This window comes from Natator depressus, chromosome 2 (genome assembly GCF_965152275.1).
Source record: "Natator depressus isolate rNatDep1 chromosome 2, rNatDep2.hap1, whole genome shotgun sequence".
Lineage (NCBI taxonomy): Eukaryota > Metazoa > Chordata > Testudines > Cheloniidae > Natator > Natator depressus.
The window spans coordinates 86,005,475-86,031,287 of NC_134235.1; the positions used below are offsets into that span (position 1 = coordinate 86,005,475).

Here is a 25,813-nt window from a genome sequence, read left to right on the forward strand (position 1 = left end):
CGACGCTGCCATTGACTCCAGACACCAGGCAGTCCTGTCACAACCACAAGAGCAAACACAGCCTGCCTCTAACCTGGAAGAACCAGTTGTTGCGCCTGATGAAGCATTGCTTCCTCCTCCTCCGATGTCTTCGGACGACTTCTCAAAATTTCAAGACCTGTTTAAAAGAGCTGCCAGTGAGCTACAAATTAATCTGGAGGAAATTCCTGAACAGCAGCATGAGCCAACTGATATCCTGCAGCCCTCTTCTTCTTCTAGAATTGCATTACCTATCAACGCAGCCCTTTTAGAACCTGCCAAGGACATTTGGCAAATCCCAGCTGCAAGCCTGCCTACCTGTAAGAAAGCGGACCGAAAGTACTTTATTCCTTCCAAGGGCTCAGAATTCCTTTTTACTCATCCAGCGCCAAACTCGCTGGTAGTAGATGCAGTTAACCAAAAGAAAAAACACCAATTTCTCTGCTCCACCCCTTCCCACAAGGACAGTAAGCAATTAGATCTGCTCGGACATAAGGTATACACTTCTTCCACATTGCAGTTTTGCATTGCTAATTATTCAGCCGTTCTAGCAAAGTACGACCACAAAAATTACAATAAATTCATGGACTTTATTGATCACATTCCAGACGGTAAGAAACAACAATTTACAGCTATAGTTTCCAAGAGACAAATCATCTCCCGCACTGCTCTTCAAGCTGCCCTTGATGTGGCCAATACTGCTGCACGGTCCACTGCCACAGCAGTCGTGATGCACTGAGGGTCCTGGCTCTCGTCCTCTTCCTTTCCCCGGGAGGTCCAGAGTACCACTGAGGATCTCCCCTTTGACGGTGACAAACTATTTGCCTCCACCACAAATGACATACTCCACTTCATGAAGGACTCCAGGGCAATTCTCCAGTCTCTAGGAATTCAAACCCCTATGACCAGAAGACAACAATATAGGTACCAGCCTTACCAGTGACCACGCTATCCCACATACACGCAGCAACTCCATAGATCTCACGAGCAACAGCAACGCCAGAGATCCAGATACCAACGCTGCCATCCCAACTCCTCGGCAGTGTCTCAACCCCCTCCAACCAATAAGCAAATTTGAAGCCTTGGTCGAGGGTATAGAAAACAATATTCCCACTTCAGCACTTACACTGCCTGCCCCTATTTTTTGGTCACCACCTTCGCCCATTCTCCCATCAATGGCAAAATATTACCGCCAACAAGTGGGCTTTAGAGGTCGTCACAGTTGGCTATTCTATCCCTTTCCTCTCCCCGCCTCCTACCTACCCACCCTTCCTGTCCCTCTTCAGAGACCCTTCTCACGAGCTACTGCTCCTCCAAGAAGTACAACAACATCTTCAGTTGGGGGCAGTGGAAATCGTGCCCGAACAACACAGAGGGAAAGGTTTCTACTCCCATTACTTCTTAACAGAAAAGAAAACTGGGGGATGGCAACTGAGGCGACTAAACAAATTTATCAAAAACCAAAAGTTCAAAATGGTGACCCTCACCACCATAATCCCTGCACTGGAGCAGGGTGATTGGTTTTCAGCCCTCGACCTACAGGACGCTTATTTTCATGTGACTATTCACCCAGCCCACAGACATTTTCTTTGTTTTACCCTCGGTTCGACACATTTTCAGTACAGAGTGTTGCCCTTCAGCCTATCTACCGCCCCCCCGAGTTTTCTCCAAACTCCTAGCCATGGTTACTGGCCACCTCAGGAAACAGGGGGTTATAATATTTCCATACCGCGACGATTGTCTCCTCAAAGCCTCAACGCTCGACAAAGCTCTTCAATCCACGCAACTTACAGTCGCTTGCTTCCTTTCCCTTGGCCTGCAAATAAAAACAAAACCACCTTATCTCCTACCCAAAAACTGGAGTTCGTAGGAGCGCACCTTGATTCCCGAACGGGAATAGCGTCTCTCCCACTTGATCGTTTCAACACCATAAAACTCCTGGTTACAAAACTTCGCAACAGTCCCCAGGTCACTGCACGAGACTGCCTGAAACTATTAGGCTGCATGGCCTCGTGTACTTTCGTGGTCTAAAATGCACGCCTATACGTGAGGTGCTTCCAAGCTTGGTTGGCCACAGTTTACAGACCAAACATATATGCTCTAAACAAGCCTCTATCCATACCATTCAGAATCAAAGACTCCCTCCGATGGTGGACAGTTCCTTCCAACCTCTGCTCAGGAGTCCCTTTTCTCCAGGACTCCCCATCACTCATAATGACTACCGATGTATCCCTCATGGGATGGGGAACGCACATGTCCCACCACACAGCCCAGGGGCTATGGTCTTCCACTGAAGCCTCCCTACACATAAATGTCCTGGAACTGCGAGCCATACGCAATGCCTGCCATCATTTCATCCCATTATTCAGAACCAACATGTTCGGACAATGACAGACAACATCGCATGCATGTTCTATGTCAACAGGCGGGGAGGGGCTCAATCTCACTTGCTTTGCACAGAAGCCATGAAGCTCTAGAATTGGTGCCTCACGAACAACATCCGGATATCAGCCGCCTATCTTCCCGGGACCCTGGCTACCACCGTGGACGAACTAAGTAGACGCTTTCCCTGGGATCACGAATGGGAGATAAACGACATGATCATACGCAATATATTCCATGTTTGGAGCTATCCAACCCTGGACCTGTTCGCAACTGCAAAGAACAAGAAATGTCCCGAATTTAGCTCCAGAGCGGAACTGGGCAAACATTTCCTAGGAGATGCGTTCCTGATCTCATAGGCTCAACACTTAATGTATGCTTTTCCCTCAATACCGGTTCTCCACAAAGTTCTGACAAAGATACGAACAGAAAGTCATGCCACTGTAATTCTCATTGCCCTGTCGTGGCCCAGACAACCATGGTTTCCGTTCCTCACCAGAATGTCAATTCACCCACCGATTTTGTTGCCCCTCACTCCAAACTTTCTATCGCAGCCACACGGCCAATTTCTTCACCCCAACCTGTCCATGCTTCAGCTCAAAGCTTGGTTCCTACATGGTTCTCCCAAAATGAACTAGCATGTTCTGAGCAGGTTCAAAGAGTGCTCCTACATAGCAGAACACAATCTACTGGCATCACCTATCTCAGAAAGTGGAAGTGATTCACACAATGGTGCTCAACTAAACAACTTCCTCCTACTTCTGCACCTCTTCCACCCATACTTGACTACCTATTAGATCTTAAGCAATCTGGCCTTTCTTTCAGCTCCATCAAGGTCCACTTAACTGCTATTACAACTTTTCATGACAAGATCAACGATACCTCTGTTTTTGCTCATCCAATCAACAAGCGTTTTCTCAAAGAGCTCCAATCCCTATACCCGGACATTAAACCTCCTATCCCTCTGTGGGACCTTCACTTAGTATTATCCTGCTTAACTCAACAACCATTCGAGCCCCTAGCCACTTCTTACACCTCTTGATGAAAACAGCATTCTTAGTGGCAATCACCTCCGCCAGACATGCAGGAGAAATAGCAGCTCTCCCACCGTACACACTACTGTTCAAGGACAAGGTTACCCTCTGACTACACCCCAAATTTCTTCCAAAGGTGCATTCATCATTCCGCATCAATGAGCCGATACACCTACCAACCTTGTTTCCCAAACCACATGCAAACTCTTTTGAATCCACAATGCATACACAATGCACAATTAGATGTATGCAGGGCTTTGTCCTTCTATTTGGATAGAACTAAGCCCTTTAGAAACTCTTCTAGACTCTTTGTCTCCATTGCGGAGCGCTCCAAAGGGACACCAATTTCTACCCAGAGACTTTCAAACTGGATTTCTGACTATGCTATCAAATAAAGAAAGTTACGCCTCCAGCCAGCATCAGAACTCACTCCACTAGATCTGTGGCTACCTCCGTGGCTTTTCTACGCAAAGTTCCTCTGGCTGACATCTGTAAAGCAGCCACTTGGGCTTCTGAACTCACATTTGTTAAGCATTTTGCCCTTACTCAAGGCCCTCTCTCTGATACACAATGATAACTGACATTCTTCGAGATGAGTGTCCCTGTGGGTGCTCCACTACCCACCCTCCTCCCCTCTACTTCGGAGTTGGGGTAGCCTCCGTTGTAGAGAAGGAACTGAGGAGACGGGTAGCGCACAGTATTAAGGTACACTCAGAGCAGGGAGGCAGGCTCTGCGCGTGTGTGCCCGGTACGAGTACTGCTGTAAAAATCTCAGAGCGAAGGCTCAGGGACGCACCGAGACCTGGAGTGGAGCACCCACAGGGACACTCATCTCAAAGAACGTCAGTTACTGCACAGGGTGAGTAACCTCCTCTTCACCCACCACCCATGGTCACTCACTCAGATGGGTTTCTTATGCAACAACACAAAGCTCATCCTTCTTTCCGTGCTGTTGCAAGCTTGGGAAGAGAGGGACCCTTGCTTTTTTAATTTTTTTCAGATGTATTTTTAAGAGTATTTGGTAAGTTGTTCCAGGGTTTACCTCTCTTTGAATTAGAGGGTTTCATATGAGCAGGTCAGATATCAAAATAAGGCCATTCAATTTTTCAGTCCAACAGACTTCTGTCTGCTCACTAGACACCCACTAACCCAGGGGCGGGCAAACTTTTTGACCTGAGGGCCACATCGGTTTTCTGAAATTGTATGGAGGGCTGGTTAGGGGAGGCTGTGCCTCCCCCAAACAGCCGGGTGTGGCCCGGCCCCTGCCCCCTATCCGACCGCCCCTGTTTCTCGCCCCCTGACAAACCCACTGGGACCCCTGCCCCATCGACCCCTCACTGCCCCCCGCCGCCCCATCCAACATCTCCTCTCATTCCTGACAACCCCCCCACAACCCCTGCCCCATCCAACCACCCCTTCTCCCTGACTGCCCCCCCGGGACGCCTGCCCCCATTCAACCCCCCTGTTCCCTGCCCTCTGACCACCCCGACCCCTATCCATACCCCCACCTCCTGACCACCACCCCTAACTCCCCTGCCCCTGCCACCTTACCGCACTACCTGGAGAGCCGGTGGCTGGCGGCGCTACAGCTGTGCCGCCCAGAGCACCAGGACAGACAACCGCACCACCCGCCTGGAACCAGCCGCGCCACCGCGCAGCACAGAGTCACACCTTGGCTCTGCAGCTGCGCCACCCAGAGCATTGCGCTGGCGGCGCAGTGAGCTGAAGTTGCGGGGAAGGGGGAACAGCAGGGGAGGGGCTGGGAGCTAGCCTCCCAGGCCGGGCAGGTGGGTCCCGCGGCCCATAGTTTGCCCACCTCTGCCCTAACCTGTATGAGCTGCAAGTAGCCTTGAGGATATATAGAAACATTATAGTCACATGTTGTGAATTGGGTATATTTTAAAAAATAGTTTGTACTTATTTTTATTCTGATTGTTTTCGATATACTCTTAAATATTTTTCTAAATTATCATTGTGATGGGGTTTATCTATAAGGCTGATGAGGAAACCTCTAGGACCAGGGTTTTCCTCTGAGTTTACACCTGTTGGACACGGGACACAGTTTCTGACTGAGAGGAAGGGATCTCAGGGCTGCAGTGGGAGGGAAACCCAGATTGCTGACTTTGTTCAGAGTCTGAGACGGGAGTTCCAAAAGCAGGATTGGATGGATCACTCCTCTCACTGTTGAGCCATCCAGCTGGTGTCATGGGCTTCATTTTTCTCCTCCAACGAGAAGAGCAGGGCAGGCTGGAAATTATAGTCACTAAGGCAGATAGGATGGTAGCCCAGATGTTGGCAAGACCTGTTGAGAAGGAGGTTGGTGTATAAGGATCTCTTTTAGAAGCTCAGAAGGAGCTGGAGAGAGTGAGAGGTCTCTCTGAAAGGAAGAGGCAAGTATCTCTGCATACTCACACCAACAAAAAACTGTGATTGCAAACACTGGTGACTTTGAGGCAGACCCCTCTGGAGATGGCCACATGGAGAGTAAAACACCCTAGCAGCGAAGCAGTTTTATTTGTTTCTTTGAAAGAACACTGCAAGTGTGGCCCTTGTGTGTCTTGGCCTGTCACAATGTTCTTACTTTTCCTTATAATATGCAACATTATGTATTGGAGAGAAAACAACAGAATGTGCATAAAACTCTGTGGTCCATATGTGAGTTCCAGGGAACCCAAGCTTTGCTCTTGTGGTTTATTAGGATGTCACGTCTCCCCTTAGCAGAATTTAAAACATATTATGCAAGCTTGTTTTTTCCTTCTTATTTATCCTTTCTGTATTACCTAAAGGAGGCCATGTATGGGAGCCCTTGTGGTTCATTGAACTAACAATCTCTGGATAGTGCTTTATTGGTTCTGAAAGTTAAGATCAGTTGAAGGTATGTTAAAATTTAGCTGAAGGTAGGAGTCTTTCATATTTGCTTTCCAAAACTTGCCATTTATGTTTGTTTTTGTCTCCTGCTGCTTTTGGGTTTCTTTTCTCCATAAATGTTTTCTGAGCAGTGTTTTCATTTTGTTGATAAAAATCAAAATAAACAATATTAGGACTTTCCTTTGGTTTGTCTAGAAATGTGTCAGGATGCAGTTCTCTCACAAATTTATAATGTACTATTGTAGGCCACAGCACTGAGTCAGCATTACTCACCCAACTAGAATTGTTTTCCCTCACATGGGGAGGCTCTCCAAGAAGCAGATCGCAGAGGTGCACAGCTATTATAAAAAAGGGAAGGATCTATTCAAGTAAACCTAATCACACAATGGAAAATATGGTGAAAGGTTGCGTCTATGACCCAACATCTATGACCCAATGCAACTGCCTTTGAAGTGAATGGGAGTCTCCCGCTAATTTCAGTGGGAACTGCATTGAGCTCATTCAGTTCATAAATTAATAAAGGAATATTGTACTCATACTTTATTGGTTATATCCCAAACATTAGCAGCCCCAAAAGTAATAATTATTACAAAAAAGTATTATTCAGATCTCACAATTTGAATTAAATACACACTTTTGTAATGTTTCTTTTCTTACTAGTTTAAAAAAAAGCTTTATTCTAATTTTCAAAATTATGGTTGTATTTTAAACCCATTGCCTCCTCTTCCCTTTTATTGTATGGAGGAAAAAAATTAGTAACTCCTTGTATACTTTTTCACAGCACATAGTAGCTTCATGTTCAGCTTTAATGACATTTCATTAGCTCTTTGAAACAGTTCCCGCAGGCAAGCTTTTATTATTTGTAAAGTAATTCAAACATTACAGTGCAACTCTTCAGGGATGGGGGGAGAGACTAGAGTCAAAAAAAAATATTCAAAATCTTCTGTCAGAATTTGTCCTGGAGCTGAAGCTAAAATGCTTAGAAATATCCAAATTAGTCATACCAAAGAGGAATTCTAAGATTTTTAAACAAGTTTTCTGAACCCACTTATCAGTTAAGATTCCTGAATTTAATATAGAAATCTGAGAACCAACAGATGTTTGATTCCCAAGAACTGCTCTGGAAGGAATGCTTTGCTTGTGTCAAAGGCAATTTGAAGAGCATTTCTAGTGGAAAGTATAGAAATGTAACAGACACAAAAGGTTTTCAAATTCTCACAGAACATGTATGCATATGTGCAAATACACACTCCGACTCACTGAGCATAAATGGTGACTGGAACCATAAGCAGGAAGGGTGCAGGCAGGGGGAAAGAGGATGAACAAACTGCTGCTGAGATGGTTTTGTATTTTAAGGTAAAATATAAATCCATTCCCCTTCTCCTACAAAGTCTGACCCAGCCTTAATACATGCTACGGAAATGATGAGCCTCAGTTCAGCCTTAATTAATACTAATACCCACTGTGTTATTAGAATCAGCAGCACATGGCAACATCAGCCAGTGATGTAGATATTATCAGCTGAAGTTCTAGGAATCTGCTACTGTGGCTACTTTAAAAAAAATCTGAAGCAAAACAGACTAGAAATTCTAAAAGTTCTAGAAATTCAGAACTTAAAAGGGAAGTGATTTAAACCCACCTGACACACTGACAGCTGTTCATCAAGCTACCATTTGGGAGCTACTTTGGACATTTCCTCCCCTGACTGGGGTAGCTGAGGTGGCATTTCAAAGATGACACTCTTGGAGGATTAAGGGAAACAGAGAAAAATGTCAGCTAATTTTATAAATACATTCTACTGCCTAATTTAGAGCAGGGTGTTAGCATCAGTTTTGGAAGATAATGTTCACCTTCCTAGTTGGATAATGAGCAACTGACCCCTGGATATCTGTGGTTGAAGTGTACCCTGCTACACACAAAGCTAAGTTTCACTGGACTAGGTGAGAAGTTGGCCTCTCCCTGAAGGTGACCAACACACAGAGTGGGGGCTTCTTCAGAACTGCTTTGTTTTTTCAGGTGAGGAATAGTACACATCTTGTGCTGTGAGATCATTATTCTCATAGGCTAAGCAGGGCCAGGCCTTACGTTGCTGGAGCAAGTGGTTTTAGTGATTCAGCAGGTGCCCCTCTCCCCATTGAGGCAGAAGTGAATTAGTGCCCAGCACTGCGAGCCAGACCATGTCCCCAGAGCCACACGAAAAGGGGAACTGCCACACGTAGATCTTCCCCTGCCCATGTGAAGGGTGTGAGGCCAGCACCTCTATGGCACCATCAGCCTTGTCTCTGACCCACACAGGGCCCTCTAAGGAGGAAGTTAAAGATCCACAGGATGGCTGGGTGAGGTTACATCATATCCCCCCCACCATCCACTCAGAGATTGCTTGGGGTAATAAATACAGACTGGTCAACTAACTTTCCTGTTGAACTCCCTTTAAGGCAGTGGGGGGAATTTCAGGGGAAGCCATGGACAAGGAGCTAGACTAGGCAACGACTCCAAAGTTGAGTGTGGGTGCGCCTGGCCTTTAATAGATAGTTAATATTTGTTCTGTGCTTTGAAGATGTAACATGCCAAGGATTATTAATGAAACTCTGAAGACCAAAAGTGAGGCAGACAATAATTCAGACAACCCCATCTGCAGTTGTGACTGTTTGATGTGGACCTGGAAATAATGAGATACAGAAACCATAATGTGATTAAATACAGAGGCTTTTATTTAAAATTGTTACCTAACTGAGGTAACCACCCAAAGCTACCCAGAAGAAGTATTCCAGTTTGGTTCTCAATGATCACCAGTGGCCAGGTGGCCCATAGAGTTGATGGCAGGCATGAAGGCCATGCCCACCACCACTATACCCTGAAATCTGCCAGGGGAACTTGACTGGAAGACAGAGTCCCAACCTGCTCCCCTCCTCCATGCCAGGGGTTGGAGACATAGAGGCAAATCCCACCACCATGGGATACAAGACACAGAGGCAAATCCCACCATCGTGCATCACCATGCCCAGAAGGTATGCCCTAGCACCCCACTAGGTTACAGGGACCTTAAAGAGACCCTTCCTAACTCACTGACAACACTGGAACCTTCTAAAGTTGAGACAGTTGTAACCTAAACTCCAAAACCAGTCCCCCTGGATGCCAGGAGAAAAGGTGAAATAATCCATATGGGAAAAATCTCTTCCAGATCCCTGGCAGCATACTTCATCATGCTCCGCCACTAGATAGAAGAAAATTACCCAGCCCCACCCCCACCACCCCATGACAGCAGCAGAGCTCAGGCACAGCATGTGACACTCCACCCCATGGCCCTTCAGCACGAGGAAGGGTTGGTGGAGAGAAAAAAAGCAGCCCCCCCTCCCCCCCCCAGACTGAAGGCAAGTTGGGGGGGTCACGTGGAATACTGCCTCAGCTTCTGCCTGATGAGATCTCTCCGAGCCGCGACGGGTGTCGCCACAATTCTCGGCTCCATCAAAGCTGCAGCCTGGGTAGCAGGGTGAGCGTTTCTCTTTTGTGCCCAGTGTAATTATTTGAGTCAATTTATATGTTATTCATTTGAAAGAGGTAGAAAAATGTAGATTGAAAGTGCCCCTAAAACATTTACCCATATAGCTTGAGGTACATACCGTGCATTATATGTCATCTTGACTCCTGCACCCTTGTGTGTAATGATAGGCGGGAGCTGGGAACTCTCATTTTAAAAAAAAAATCTCTGCACCATTTTGAAGTCACATACTCTTGGGTTATGCGATTGAGATGTGTAATTGCATCCTATGGAAAATAATATGGGGAGGGGGAAGAGGTTATAGAATTGCAGAACATGTTTCTTAAGCAGAAAAAAACTGATAGCATATATGTGAAGTTCAATTTCTTTCTGCATTGCACCCACAGAGGATGTTTCTTCTCAAAATGCATCAGTCGTTGGTATTCACGGGAGCCTGTGCAGTTTCATTTGTATTGTTTTATAGATATTTTACTGCCATGAGTGGTGTCTAGGTTCACTGCCTTTGTCCAGTGTGTATTAGACAGGATAGTCAGAGACAACACTTTTAATTACATATTAAGCTGAATAAAACCAGGAGTTATTTATGAAAATCCCAAATACAGTACAGAAAAAAATCCACTCAAATCCCCTAAAAGCATGAATCTAATTTTATCAGAGGAAATAAGTACTCTTTGAGACTAACTAAATTTTATGTACACAAATTGAAAATATATCCTGTACATTAGTTACAGTACAAACGTGCATATGGTGCCCAGAGGGTTCTTCCTATAAAAGAAAGATCATAAAATCCCTTCAACAGACTATATTCAGTGCATTAGCAATAAATCTGGAAGATGAATTATGTTAAGTTACTGCTAACTAGTGCCAGGGAGTACGTTGCTAAATTAGAATTTTAATTGTGCTTCCTATTGCAGTCTTCACATTAATTCACACTGAACATCATTTCAAAAACATCCTAAAGAATTTAAAACAGTATGAAGCTAATGGGGTCCTATTAACCTTAAATACGATTCTATGGAAATTACTCCAAAAATCTACAGAATTTAATAGAGAATGCTCTCCTTATCTACAGAAGTGTTAAACCAAACAATAAAATTTAATGAAAATTATATTGCTGCTGTTGAATCCTGTAAGAAGTGTCAGATACTAAAGCAATAGCACCAGCATAAGGAACTAGATGCATAGATAAGTTAGTTTAAAAATTATGTAGAAAGTGTATCATTCTCTATTAATTTCTGTCGGATTATGATTGGATGCCTGGGATGGAACATACTGATAATGCCACACGAAAGGCAGACTGCAAGAATCAGGGCAGACAATCCCGCAAAACTGGCTATTTAGTCTATAATTAGATTCACCGAGCCAGTAACAAAAGAGCTTCTGCGGTACCACACCGGTTAACCAGAAGCCAAACACAGTCCCCCTTAGCCATTCCAGCCCTTGGCTCCCATCCAGACAAACAGGTCTAATATAGTGAGTGGTTACTGAAAACCCAGTTCACCATATGTGAAGTTCTGCTAATCAAAAGGATCAGACACTTACCCCCAGGTCAATATGTATCGTAGATCTTACCCAAATATCATGCTGTCAGCCAATCCTTAGTAAACAAACTAAAGATTTATTAACAAAAGAAAAGGAGAGTTATAAATCGCTAATACGTTCTATACATACAAATGATTGCAAGGTCCTCATATCAGGTTTGTAGCAGTGATGGACTAGACTTCTGGCTTGCAACATTCTCTCTGGTAACTTCCAAAAGATTGGATGGTGCTTAGTCCATAGTTCAAGATACTCTTTTTAGTTGTAAATCCATTGTCCAGAGAATTGGAGCAGGGAAGAGGCAAAATGGAGATGTCTCAGGTGTCTTTTATATCCTCTGCCATATGCATGGAAATTTACTGTCAGAAACAAAGCCCCGGTGTATGGAAAGTTACATGGAGTCCAGGGTCACATGAGCATATCACATGCCCCTACATGTTTTGCTGAATCACAGGGGTTGGACATTGGCTCCTGGCTGTCTGAGGCATCCACAGGAAAAACCACTGCGTGGGATGGGTTTCTCCAATGGCTCATTGTGAGAGCTGAGTTTCCTTAATGGGCCATCAACCCATAGCTGTCTAGCCCTGATATAAATCTATCTTGTGGGTGTCACCCAAGAACAAAACACATGTATGAGATACAAATACATAGCAAATATTCATAACTTTAGGTACAAAGATGATACCTGCATATAAACAAGATGGTCATACTTAGCGATTCATAACTTTTGTATTGATATCTTACGTAACATACTCTCTGTAAGATTGATTCCAACTTTGTGCCCATGGTGACTGTATTAGTGTAACTAGTCATTTTTATACAGCATCACAGGGACTATATCATTAGACTTGCCACTACTGTCATTAAGTGATTGCAAAAGCATATAATCACTCAGAAAAATTGGTTTTGTGCAGTAATGTGAGAATTACAGAAGTCAGGCATGGGTGTAGACAGACTGAACATGGCCACCTGTTTGAGACTTGAACACGCCTCCATTGGGCACTGATGATGAAATCTCTGAGCATGTTCAGAATCTCTTGACGCCGTTTTGCAGGGCTGCCTTAAGCAGGGAGCTCCAAAATTTATGGCTTTAAAAATATAAAAATAAAAAGATGAATTGAGGGCATTTTCCCCTTGAAGAAAGACCACCTTGATGTAAACTTATGGGAAGTACCATATTTTGTCCTTATTGTGTGTTTAAACAAAAAAAGTGACTGAGTTGGTAGTTAAAGGAGAGAATGTAGTTCAACTCTCCTTCTTCTTCGAGTCGTGTCCCTGTGGGTGCTCCGATTAGGTGTCAATATAAACCTAAAGTGGAGCACCCAGAGGGACACACATCTCAAAGTACCTCCGTTACTGCACAAGGTGAGTAACTCTCTCTTTTTAAAATGTTAATGCTAGTGAGGACTATGAGGATTAATGCTCTAAAGAGTTGGGATTTTTGCTGTCTTCCTCATTAAAGTGTTTGTAGACTAATTGAAATATATCTGGCCTTGACAAGTTTGTTTCATAGCTCAGGTGAGTCTACGTCTAAAATATGTGCAGTGGACATCATTTCTTTTGAATCAGACCACATAGGAACAACCATACAGTGTCTCTCTGTAATTAAGGTTATAACCGGGGGTCTGTTTAAGACTGATTTTCAGCTCCGCTGGTACTCCAAAAATAAAATTATAACATTTTCAAAATTGTATTAGAAAGTCTCAGCAGGTAGAAGAATTTTCCCAGAAAATGTCACAGACGCTGAGGATGATTTTCAGAAGGTATCAATATATTTTATTTGCTATCCTCAGACAGCCATTATTGTTTTTTAATCCATGTACACACCTCAGTTATAATAACATGGTGATAAGTGCTTTATAAATGATGATAGGTTGATTACACAGATTTTTACATTGGCTTGTGCAACAGACAGTTTAAGGACAGTCATAGTAAAATATTTAAGAGTCTCATTACTTGAAAACTAGACATGGATTCTCGGTTATTGGAACTGACTGAGAAGAAAAGGCGGAGAGTAAATATATTCTCCTCTGGCCCCAGCTCTAAAAATTCTCTTTCAGTGACAAAAGCAGTGATAGTGGAATGCAGTATTGCTTGTGCACAGTGGGGCTGCCAACACTGAGAGAGTGTGACATTCCTCACAAACATTTGGGGTGATGTACAGCTTGTAGACAGTCTGTTTCAATAAACTCTTTCGTCAAAGCTACTTAAGGAGTATGCATGTTGGTTTTTAAAACACGTTTTAATAAAACCAACCAGCCAATCTGGGAAATTCCAAAAAACTTTCTTTCAAAATCCAGTTGAGGTTTTCAGGTGACAAGCATACTTACCTATTGCACTATTTTCAAACCTCTGAAAAACAAAGAAATGAAAGGCCGAGAACATCATGAAATCTGTACTTGCCACATAATTACTTAAACACCCTGATCCTGCAAACACTCATACACCGGCTTAAAATAAACCACATGTATAAGTTTTGCAGGATGTAGGCCAGAAAGTATTCTTAATATAAAAGAATATTCTATCATGAGACCATAACCTTAACTCTGACTCAAAATAAATGCAGTTCTGTCATCTGTGATCTCAAAATACAAGCTCAACAGCTGTCCAAATAAATAATATAAAAATTATATATGTGTATATGATCCTAAGAGCACCCCAGTGCCAGACAGCACACTGTTGTAATGCTGTGTACACAAAAGGTAGCATGTAATATATCACTGGCAAATTAATAAGTCACTGATCATTAATATTTTTTGTGATGTCTGTACGGTTCCTCCACAAAATAACTTTACATATGTTGTGGTGATATGTGAGTAAAATGTGTTTCAATCAGACATGTCAGGGAGAGTTGATAAACTGGAGTTGATAGACTAACACCTCAAACCAGGCATGGCCAAATTCAGCAGGCTATTCATTTGTATTGGAGGTTACAGGAAGAGCTCATTTGCATAGTAAAAATCACCAGGAGGGGAGAAACCAGCATGGAGTCTAGACCAGACAGCACAGCATCTACACCTAGCAGGGAAAAGGAACTTTGTCTGGGAATACCCTTTAGAGCATTGGTTCTCAACCAGGGATACGCTGAGGACTTCCGGGGGGTACATCGACTCATCAAGATATTTGCCTAGTTTTCCAACAGGCTACATAAAAAGCACTAGCGAAGTCAATACAAACTGAAATTCCATACAGACAATGACTTGTTTATATTGCTCTATATACTGAAATGTAAGTACAATATTTATATTCCAGTTAATTTATTTTATAATTTTATGGTAAAAATGAGAAAGTCAGCTATTTTTTAGTAATAGCGTACTGTGACACTTTTGTATATTTATGTCTGATTTTGTAAGCAAGTGGTGTTTAAGTGAGGTGAAACTCTGGCTTACGCAAAACAAATCAGGCTCCTGAAAGGGGTACAGTAGTCTAGAAAGGATGAGAGACACTGCTTTAGAATAATACTGGGCTATACAGAGAGGGGGACAGAGTCCCTAAGTCACCCTTCATCTGAGGAGACAAAGAAACTGAGCACTTTGAGCTCTGTGAAGGATGCTGGCAAGGCGCTGTGGAGAGAAACATGTCTTTGAACGAGACAGTCTAGTTTGTTAAATCAGGTTTTAGTTTTAGAAGTGTATATGTACTTTTGGGTTTTTTGTTACCCTTTCCATCTTTATTCCTTATCCTTAGTATCACTTAAACCTATGACTTTTTAATATACTTGTTTTACTTTTACTGTAAACCATTTTAGTGTTTTGGTTACAATAGAGTGTTTGTTGACCCCAGTTAAGGTAATAAGCTTCTGCATGCTATCTCTTTAAGGAAGCAGCAAACATAATAGCCTCTGAGTATTCACTGAGAGGGCAGAAGACTGCAAGATACATCTCTGAGGAACTTGGCAGTTGGATTTCTCTGATTATCTACTAGGCCAGCAGTTTTCAATCTTATTAAATTTGCGGACCCTTAAAAATTTCTAATTGAGATGCGGACCCCTTTGGAAATCTTAGACATAATCTGCGGACCTCCACAGAACACAGGTTGAAAACCACTGTCCACTGCTAGGCAAAGTTTAGACTGGCAGAGTCTGAAGAGTTTGCTGGCTGGGCAGACAAGCTGGTGTGTCAGGGAGTTGACACATACTTTAGCAGCAGCAAAACTCTCAACTGCTGAGTCTGAGATGTAGCACAGTAACGCGCAATTCCAGGAACCCCACCCGGTTGTCACAATGTACATTGTGAGTGGCACAATGATCAGCATCAGTGCAAGTCTACATATATGCATGATTGTATCATATATAACAACATTGTGCACTTTTCTGTTAAACTACGTATGAACCTTATTATCAAGAAACAGCTGTGTGAAGTACTTAACCAAAATTTTGTTATGTCAGTTGATTTAAAAAAAAAATGTACTGATATTTTCCACTTAACAATATCACTTTTAAAAAAATCAGATACAAAAAAAATTGATCTAATAAAAAAATCTTACATTTAAAAGCAAATCGGTGGATCAGAGTTAAAGTTGTGCTATAATGAAATATGCATGTCTTTGTACTTGTTGTGAATAATGTGTTTATTATGCAGGCAGCACAAGATTTATGATGGCCTTAACTTTTCATTTCCTTGCTTTTCAGTGCTTTCATTTTGTAAATGATGTGCTAGGTACTTACATTGTTGTCACCTAGTAACCCTAGTTATTTTTTTTTAAAGTCTTTCAGCTTTGTAATAATAGTAATAATAATAATAATAGTCCTGTAACTTTCTTCATTGGAAGATCTCAGAGCACTTACAAGGTAGATTCATTTTACTGCCCTTATTTTACAGATAGAAAAAACTGATAGAGAGAGCGAGTGAGTTGCTCAAGGTGACAGAGTCAATGACAGAGCTGTGAATAGTACCCAGATCTCTAGACTCTCAATCTGCCCACAAAACCACACACCCACATCTCTATCTTCCAACCCCAACCCCTTCCAACCATATTTTTAGAGAGGTTCCAACATTTCTAGCCCTAGGACTTTCTAATGACATAGTTAAAAAGTCATCAATAAAAGTCAAAATTTACAATGGTTATCTCACACTCTTATCTGAGATATTGCAATTGTTTCTTAGTGTGAGCAGCACAGTGCATTAACTCTTGGCAAATGCTATTTTTTAATGTTGACCATTGCAGCATTGATTTAAAGCAAGCAGAAACATCCTAGATCCTGCTTTATTGATCACTCCATATCCATGTTACATTCCACCATATAGCTGTTACATTTTCAATTTTTTAAAGAAATGTGACAAAGTTCCTGCTCTACCTTGGTGGGTCTGGCGCTTATTGGTGGATTTGCTTGCCTTGCTTGCCTTCACGGCAGCCCTCAGCTTGGCCGTTTTTCTGAACCCACAGTCCAGGTCGACTCCTCCTGTGTCTGACCAGGAGTTGGGAAGTTTGGGGGGAACCCGGGCCCACCCTCTACTCCGGGTTCCAGCCCAGGGCCCTGTGGAATGCAGCTGTCTAGAGTGCCTCCTGGAACAGCTGTGCGACAGCTACAACTCCCTGGGCTACTTCCCCATGGCCTCCTCCCAACACCTTCTTTATCCTCACCATAGGACCTTCCTCCTGGTGTCTGATAATGCTTGTACACCTCAGTCCTCCAACAAATTTGACATTTTCATACTGAAATTTTCACTCTAAGAAAAGGTACCGGTAGTTTTTTGCATAGGCAATGCATAAGGGGGGCATGCAGGGTCAAGTCCCATTCCCCCCCTCCCCCGATTTCTGCTTGGCCTGCTGGGCGCAGGGGGGGGGGGGGGTTGTCCTCCTTCTGCTGCACCTGCTCCCTGGCATGCTCAGCACCTGTCCATGGCAGCTAGGCCAGGTGGGGAGTTGAAGGAGTGGGACCAGCCACTTCTCACACAGGCCGCTCAGGGTCACTGCTCTGTGCAACATCGCGGCTGTTAAAGAAAATTATTAATGCTGGTGACTTATTAAGATGGACAGCTGCCGTGATACCCTGTGCAGTTCAGAGAACTTTTGTACACCTCTGTCCCAGGAGGGCAACATGCTTAAAAGACACTGGGGGGGAGGGGGACACTGGAATGAAGCTTGTACTTCTCACAAGTAATTAAAGATCTTGATAGAACACTTGTGAGTGATTTGCTCTTTCCTTTACCTGTGGGACAAATATGATCTCTTCTAATCCAGTATAGATTATTGCTCTGTCTCTGGCTTTGTCTACAAGGTGGGATAATGCTTTATATGGGGGTGTGATTTCTGAATAACCCTAAAGTGTTACACGTTAATTGGTCTGTACAATCCATGCTGGTGTGCACTAACAGTTGCAGAGTGCACTTTAATGTACTGTTTCAGATACACTACGTTAAAGCGTACCAGCAGGGTCTACATGGACTAATTAATGCACAACATGTTAGTGCGCATTAGAAATCACACTCCTCACACAGCACATTTTCCCCCCTTGTAGACAAGCCCTCTGCTTATATATAGTAACGTATTGGGAATCTAAGAAATTGTACTCCAGCTGTCTTTTGCAATTACTGTTTATTTTTTCTGGTCAAGCAGTGCAATAGTTACCTCTTTCTTCCATTTATCTCACCTCTCCAGTCCCCACCATAGTACTAGAGCAACTCCCAAGAAAAAACTTACCAGGAGAGGGTCAGCATAAGTGGACATTGTTCTTCCATTTTCCTTAGAAGTTGCTTGCTTTTTATTTTTAATTGTTTTAAAAGAGTAACGTTTATGGCAGAGAAAAACAAAACCCCAAAGAAAACCTTTTGGTTTATTTGTAGATCTTTTTTTAAAAAAAAATTAAGACAATCCAAAGCAGTTTTAAAAATGTAGATATTTAATATAAACATGTATTACCCACAATGGAAATAGATTACAAACGTTCATGGTAGGAACCAGGATTTCACAGTGTGATGCAAAAAAACCTCTTGTCACAGGGCTAAGGAGACAGCCCTTTGTATCACCACAGCAACTGTCTAAATTCAGCCCTTGGGCAAGAGGATAAAACTCCACTAAAGCCGCTGGAATTGTGCTTGCTTACGTGAGGCATGAATTTGGCCCATTGTGTATCTATCACATGACTTAATAGCTCTCTAGGTTATTTATTCAAAGTGCTCATTTGGGAGCTGAAAGTTCTTGTCTCCCATTGACTCCAGCAAGAAATTAAGAGCTTCTTTGGACTCTTCCTCCCTTTACTAGTGTAGTTCATGAAGGATTTCATGGATTACATGTTTGAAGTATGAAGCAAAAGGAGACAAATGGTAGTCCATTTGATTAAACTGGTGCCCCTACGCCCCATGGCACCCCGGGCTCACATTTGTATTTTAGGTAAGGGTGGTCTTTTCAAGGATTTATTTTAAAAACTATATGTCTGAAGATCCAAGCATTTAAGGCTAAAGATGAATACTCAGATGGTGCATCTAAAAATCTATGCAAGCTATTTTTAGAATTGTGATTTTATAATCTTCAGCAACATACTAATGAAATATTTTTGAAGCAAATTTTAAACTAAGGTCCTGTAGACTAACATGTTCTGAGTAAATATTACAGTAATGAACAACTATTTTGGGGTATGTCTACACTGGCAGAGTTACAGCGCCGCTTGGAGCAAAGAAGGGAAACTGGTGTTGTGTGTTCACACGGTCAGCTGCCTGCGCAATAGCGCATTCATAGTTGCAGCACTTGCAGCGGTATTCGGAGCGGCGCATTCTGGGCAGCTATCCCCCAGAGCATCTTTTCCTCTTCTGCCGCTAAGAGTTGTGGGAAGGCGGAGGGGGTCGTGGGGCATCCTGGGTCCTGTCCCAATGCCCCCGTGATGCATTGCTTCGCATCCCAGCAATCCCTGTGCTTCCGTCCGCATTTGGCGCCATCTTTCAACAGTTTCTGTACTGCGCACTCTGCCTCTGCAGTCTGCAGGAATGGATCCCGCACTGCTGACCAATATGCTGCTTGCTCTGACTAAAACGTCATGAGTGGCAGTGGAGTTATTCCTTAAACTACAAAGACAAGGAGTGCGACATGGATCTCGCCACACGTACTAGCTACGACACAAAATTGCTTGCGGCATTCACGGAGGTGCTGACCACAGTGGAACGCCGCTTTTGGGCTTGGGAAATAAGCACTGAGTGGTGGGATCACATCGTGATGCGCGTCTGAGATGACGAGCAGTGGCTGCAGAACTTGCCGTTGAGGAAAGCCACATTCATAGGACTGTGTGATGAGCTCACCCCATCCCTGTGGCACAAGGACACAAGAGTGAGAGCTGCCCTGCCATTAGAGAAGCGCATGGTGATTGCACTGTGGAAGCTGGCTACTCCAGGCTGCTACTGATCAGTCACTAACCAGTTCGGAGTGGAAAAGTTGATCATTGGACTCATGTTGACGGAAGTGTGCAGGGCCATTAATCGCATCCTGCTCTGAAAGACCGTGACATTGTGGATGGCTTTGCACAAATGGGCTTCCCTAACTGCAGAGGGGTGATAGACGGCACACACATTCCAATTCTGGCACCAGCCCACTTAGTCACTGAGTACATTAATCACAAAGGGTATTTCTCAATGGTTCTCCAGGCGCTTGTGGATCACCGTGGGCTTTCACAGACATTAATACAGGCTGGTCCGGAAAGGTGCATGACGCACGCATCTTTCGGAACACTGGCCTGTTCAGGAAGCTGCAAGCAGGGACTTTCTTCCCGCACCAGAAGATCACCGTAGGGGAAGTTATAATGCCCATTGTGATTCTGGGCATTTCTGTTGCTTTGCAGGGCTCTGTTTGCTTCCAACGAATGGATTAAAGGTGGCTTTCAAACAAACACAATTCTTTTATTAAAAAACAACCGGAGGAGAGAGTCAAATAAAAAAACACATCAGCAGTGAGGGGGATGGGGGAAGGGAAGGTTCCAGGTCCTGGAACGGCTAAAGATTTGTGTATGTCCAGGGATCATAGCCAACCTTCTCCTTTGGATTACAATGTAGTGGGTACTGTACTTCAGCAGGGCCAAACTGCAGAGGGATGGGTGTTGAGTGCAGTGGGTAGTGGGAGTCCGCAGTGCTGGACTGTGAGGGAGGAGGAGTCGAATGCCGCAGGTATAGACTGGAGCCAGGAGATTGATAAGAGTGTGTTGGCAGTGGCGGGAGGGCGCATGGGAAGGAGTTTTGCAACAGCAGCTGTAAGGGAGGGGGCCGCAGAGCTGCTCGGTTTGCAGAGCTAGTATCGCCTGGAGCGTGTCAGGTTGTGTTCCATAATGTTTAAGAGCTGCTTCATGGCTTCATTCAGGCGCGCCGCATTCTCCTTTTGGTCCCTCTTCTCGCTGTCCTGCCACTCCTTCAATTCCTGTTTTTCGGCCATGAAGTGCAGCATAACGTCACGCAGAAAGTCCTCCTTAGTTCTTTGTGGCCACTTTCTAATTCTGCGCAGCCATTCAGCCGGCGATAACAAAGAGGGAGACTGGGCTCCCAAGGTCATCTCTGTGAAGCCAAAACGCAACATTTTACAGAAGCAGTATTGTTTGCAACACACAGAACACTGATTCAGTGATTTAAAATGCAGTTAGTACTCACACACCTGTCACTAAATGGCTGACCCCAGGCAAGCGCACACGAGCCACAAGACCCCCAAAATGCCACAGGGGCCGGGTAAATCAGTATTCCCAGACTCTACTGTATACTGGGCACTCTCTCTTGGGGAGAGCCAGCACTGTAGGTGGGGCCTGATAATCATTCCTGTCCCCACATTTTCCACAGGCTGTGCTCATTATGGAAGATATCTCATTGCTGAAGGTGAGCAGGGAATCAAGAGAGTGTCTTCTCCAAGACTGCGGCTTCTGCCTTGGCCCTAATGCAGCTTGCCTGTGTGCAGCAATGGTCTCTCCCCACAATGATGGCACAGTGGTGCGGCAAAGTTACCGTTATTGGGGCAAGAAACAAAGCAGGTCTGACAAAGAACCTGCGGCAGCAGATTGCCTAGTATTTCCATGAGAGTTTTGTGGAGATCTCTGAGGCAGACTCCTGTGAACTGAGGGAGTCAGTCAGCAGCCTGTTCTGCTGCTCATGATGGTATGTGTATCATACAGACACAAGCCTGCTTTCTGCAGCCCTCCTGCCTCCAACAACTCACTTCAGCGATTCCCCAAATCAAATCCACTTACGAGTGGCCTCCTCTCCTGTTTGCGCTTCGCCAAGCTCTGACAGCTGTGACTGGCTAGCCTCCGGAGTAGAGAAGAGCTCCTGGCTGCACGCATCTCTGACCTCCAAGTCATCCTCTGCCTCTGGGTCCCCCTCCTCCTCTACATCCTAGTCCAAGATTTCCTCCTCCTGGCTCGGTCCACACTCGACTGGCACACGAGCCACTGAAGTATCCACTGTGGCCTTCGCAGTGGAGGTGGGGTCGCCACTGAGTATCATGTCCAGCTTTTTGTAGAACCGGCAGCTCGTGGGCGCAGCACCGGAGCAGCAGTTTGCCTTCGCACCTTGTGGTAAGCGTTGCGCAGCTCCTTCACTTTGACCCTGGACTGCAGTGTGTCCTGGTCATGGCCCCTTTCTGTCATGCACCATGAAATCTGTCCATAGGTATCATAATTCCTATGGCTGGAGAGCAGCTGGGACTGGACAGCCTCCTCTCCCCAAATGCTGATGAGGTCCAGCAGCTCTGCATTGCTCTAAGCCAGGGATTGCCTGGTGCATGGAGCAGGCATGGCCACCTGAAAAGATGCGCTGAGACCACTGCATGCATCACCAAGCAAACAGGAAGGGGCCTTTCAAAATTCCAAAGGAATGTATGGGGTGGGGATGACCATTGGTCACCTGAGGACAGGGCAGTAGAGTTCAAACAGATGACCAGAGAGGCAAAACAGGCATTGTGGGACACCTCCTGGAGGCCAGTCGCAGCACTGTAATTGACCAGGGTTTTCTACACTGGCATCGCAGCACTGTACCCCTGGCGCAGAAAGCTCTCGTCGGGGTGGGGTTTTTTATAGCCCTGGAACTGCGCAGTTTCTGCGCACTAAGTGGCTTGGCAGTGTGTACACCTTGGGAGTTACAACACAGAAAGCTGCTTTACTGTGAAGAAACTTGCCAGTGTAGGCAGGGGCAGTAAATTCAGAAACTGATAGTATATACTTAGGGCTTGGCAAATGCCTGTTAAATGGCTTCATTACCACTTGAATGGCTCTTTTACAGTTTCAGTGTTGTGCTAATAGGCCTGGCAGGCTGGAAGGCTTTTTCACTTTTAAGTACTAGATCCCCTCCAGAGGAAGACTCACCAGGCTGCAGCAGTCAGTTGTGGTGGGAGCCTGCAGGAAGGGTCAGAACAGGGATAGGAAGAGATGGGAGGGAGGACACTAAGACCCAGGGGTGCCCCCAATGTTCAGGTGCCCTACACAACCTTGTATGCCTAAGGACGCCCTGACTTTTATGGACACAGTGCACCCAAAAACACTGGGAAAGTCATTATTTTAGAACCCGAACTGCATGTGAAAAGTGGACAACAGAGGGTTGTTTTTCTTATGCCAAGTGGTGTATTTTGTTAATATAAAGAGATATTGTTACATCTTTACTTTTATCTAACATTCACCCAGCCTCTGTACTGTATTTAATAAAGCTAATACAAATAATAAGATTGTATTTTTCATAAAATTACATCATTTTTCTTTGCTGACTATCTAATGATCTTGGTGGTTTTGTAAATAATGTTTTTAATAAAAGGCCAATTGAATGCAAATTAAGAATAATGCCACTGTGTGTTAAGAGACTGAATAGCCACCTATCACCAGGTAAATGTGAAACTGTTGGTAGTATATTATTAACACAGGGTCAAATTTTGCTATCAGTAATATCACTGGGTTTATTCCAGTTTTACGCTGGTGTAATAAGGAGCAGAATTTGGACAATGCACGTTAATTAGTCAATTATGCTTAGCATTACAAGCACGAAACTTTTGCAAAGTTAACTAACTCTTCCTCGCACAAAAATCATTCTTGCTGATACACACTTTATTCTTGTGTCAAACTCTCCATGTGAAACATGGAACTGAAAGAAAAGTGCTGTTCAAAGAAGAGCCTGGTGTCATTATCAGATAAGCAAATTAGTTGAATGTCACTTTAACAACTGTAATTTTGGCTGTTGTAGTATTTCTTCCATGCTCCATTGCTTTATTCTTTACTCTTAAGGTTCCTGTTGCTCCATACTGAATTTCTTAATGTCACTTTCTTTCTATCTTTTTTTTTTTTAAATAGAGTTTCTTTGAAGGACAGTCTGCACCCTGGGACTCAGCTAAGAAAGATGAAAACAGAATGAAGAATAGATATGGGAATATCATTGCATGTAAGTGTTGGCAGCATAATTGTGATACTTTGTTAAGTTCCTTTTAGCTTCTGGGAGACAAGGTGGGTGAGGTAATATCTTTTATTGGACCAACTTCTGTTGATGAGAGAGCCAAGCGTTCCAGCTACACAGAGCTCTTCCTCAGGTCTGGTAAAGGTACTTAGAGTGCCACAGCTAAATACAAGATCAAACAGATAGTTTAGCATTAGTAGTTAGCACATATTCTAAGGGACCATTCAAGGTGAAGTGGTTACTGGCTCGAGTGACAGGGAAGAAAATAGTGTTGTCCACAGTGATAGGAAAGATCAAAAGCTCAACTTTTGACCATGTTGAGCTTGAGTTGACAGCTGGACATCCCTGAGGAGATGTCAGAAACACAAGCCACGATTTTGGTGTAGATGACAGGAGAAGGGTAGATCTTTGGGTCATCATTACAGAGGTTAATTAAAGCCTCATTTGTGAATGAGATTACCAGTATGGAGGAAGAAGAGGAGGGGCCAAGTACAGAGGCCTGTGGGAGCTGAATGACAGTTGGGAAGAGGAGGATCCTCCTAATGAAACAATGAAATAATTATTAGAGATGTAAGAGGAGAAACAGCAGAGGGTGGAGTTTCAAAAGCTTAGGGAGGGCAAGATTTCGAGAAGAGGAGCATGGTGGACTACAGAAGAACTAGAGTTACGAACACCTCAGGAATGGAGGTTGTTCGTAACTCTGAAATGTTTACGGATACAGACTAACACGGCTGCTACTCTGAAATCTGAAATGTTTGTTACTCTGAACAAAATGCTATGGTTGTTCTTTCAAAAGTTTACAACTGAACATTGACTTATCACAGCTTTGAAACTTTACTATGCAGAAGAAAAATGCTGCTTTTAACCATCTTAATTTAAAAGAAACAAGCACAGAAACAGTTTGCTTACTGTATAAATCTTTTTTTTAACTTTCCGTTTATTTTTTAGTAGTTTACGTTTAACATAGTTCTGTGCTGCGTTTGCTTCTTTTTTTGTCTCTGCTGCTGCCTGATTGTATACTTCTAGTTCTTAATGAGGTGTGTGGTTGACTGGTCAGTTCATAACTCTGGTGTTTGTAACTCTTGAGGTTCTACTGTATGTCAGTGATAACCAACAATTCAAGAAGGATGGAGTACTTGTTCTGAGTTGTGGTCAAGAAGAAGTCATTATAGATGTTGGTGAGAGCAGTTTCAGTGAAATGGGATAGGCAGAGGTTGGATTGAAGAGAGTCCAGTGGTGGAATCTGAGGAGAAGAACTCTAAGCTGTCCTTGTAGACAAGGAGTTCTATGAGCTTTAGAGATGAAGGGACAGGGGACAGTAGCTGGAGAGACCAATAGGGTCAAGGGGAAGGAATCAAGATGGGTGAAACTAAAGCATTGTTTGTATTGATAGGGGAGAGAACCAGATGAGAGGGAGAGATGAAGAAGAGAGGTGAGAAAGAAGAAGTGAGATGAAGCAGAGGAGGGGTAAGAATGGGGGAATTATGAGATGGGGTGTTGCAGGAGCAGGTAGAAGGGATACAGGAAGAAGGAAGACACAAGATCTCAGCTTCAGTCACAGGGAAAATGGGGAGAAGATGTTGGCATAAGACTGCTGTTTCCCTGGGCCTCTTCCTACCAGGCCCTTCTGTCTATAGACCTATATCAGAGCCAGTTTCCTCAGGCTCTTCTCTATCTCCGTGCCAGAGAGGAGCACTCTTCTCTCCTCTGATCCCCACCAGGAACTGACCTGCTAATGCCCTGCAGCCTCGTTTATCTGAGCCTGCTGGGCTCTGATTGGCTGTTGCTAGCCCTTGGAGGACCAGGTCTTTCTAGCTTCCCAGATGGCTACGTCAGTGAAGCCACTCTAGGCAGGCCTTGAGGAACCACCTTTGCTGCTCTTTTCTTCCCACCTCGCTCTTCCTGGGGCAGAGTTTAGTAGGACTGCAGGGCCTTTCATAGGGAGTCAAAAAAGCCAGCTATATCCCATCACACAGGGTAATTGAGACAAAGGTAGTATGGGTATTGTCCTACTGGACGTGTTGGAGACCTATGGTACTTCTTTATAGATGGGTGAAGCCTGTTAGTGAAAATAATGAATGTGATGTTTAGAAGGATACGTTAGCTGCATATTTCTTTGCTTACAATGTTTGTGTAGA

The 25,813-nt window shown here is 44.0% G+C and overlaps 1 protein-coding gene across 11 annotated transcripts in view; it reads left to right on the forward strand.

The window, feature by feature from the left end:
* PTPRM (protein tyrosine phosphatase receptor type M) overlaps nt 1-25,813 on the forward strand; it is a 720,827-nt gene that overhangs the window by 617,981 nt on the left and 77,033 nt on the right. For all 11 annotated transcript variants that reach the window (XM_074944607.1, XM_074944608.1, XM_074944612.1 and 8 more), the window contains one exon: nt 23,576-23,663. In XM_074944607.1, the coding sequence (XP_074800708.1) occupies nt 23,576-23,663 (88 nt within the window). The remainder of the gene's footprint in view (nt 1-23,575; nt 23,664-25,813) is intronic.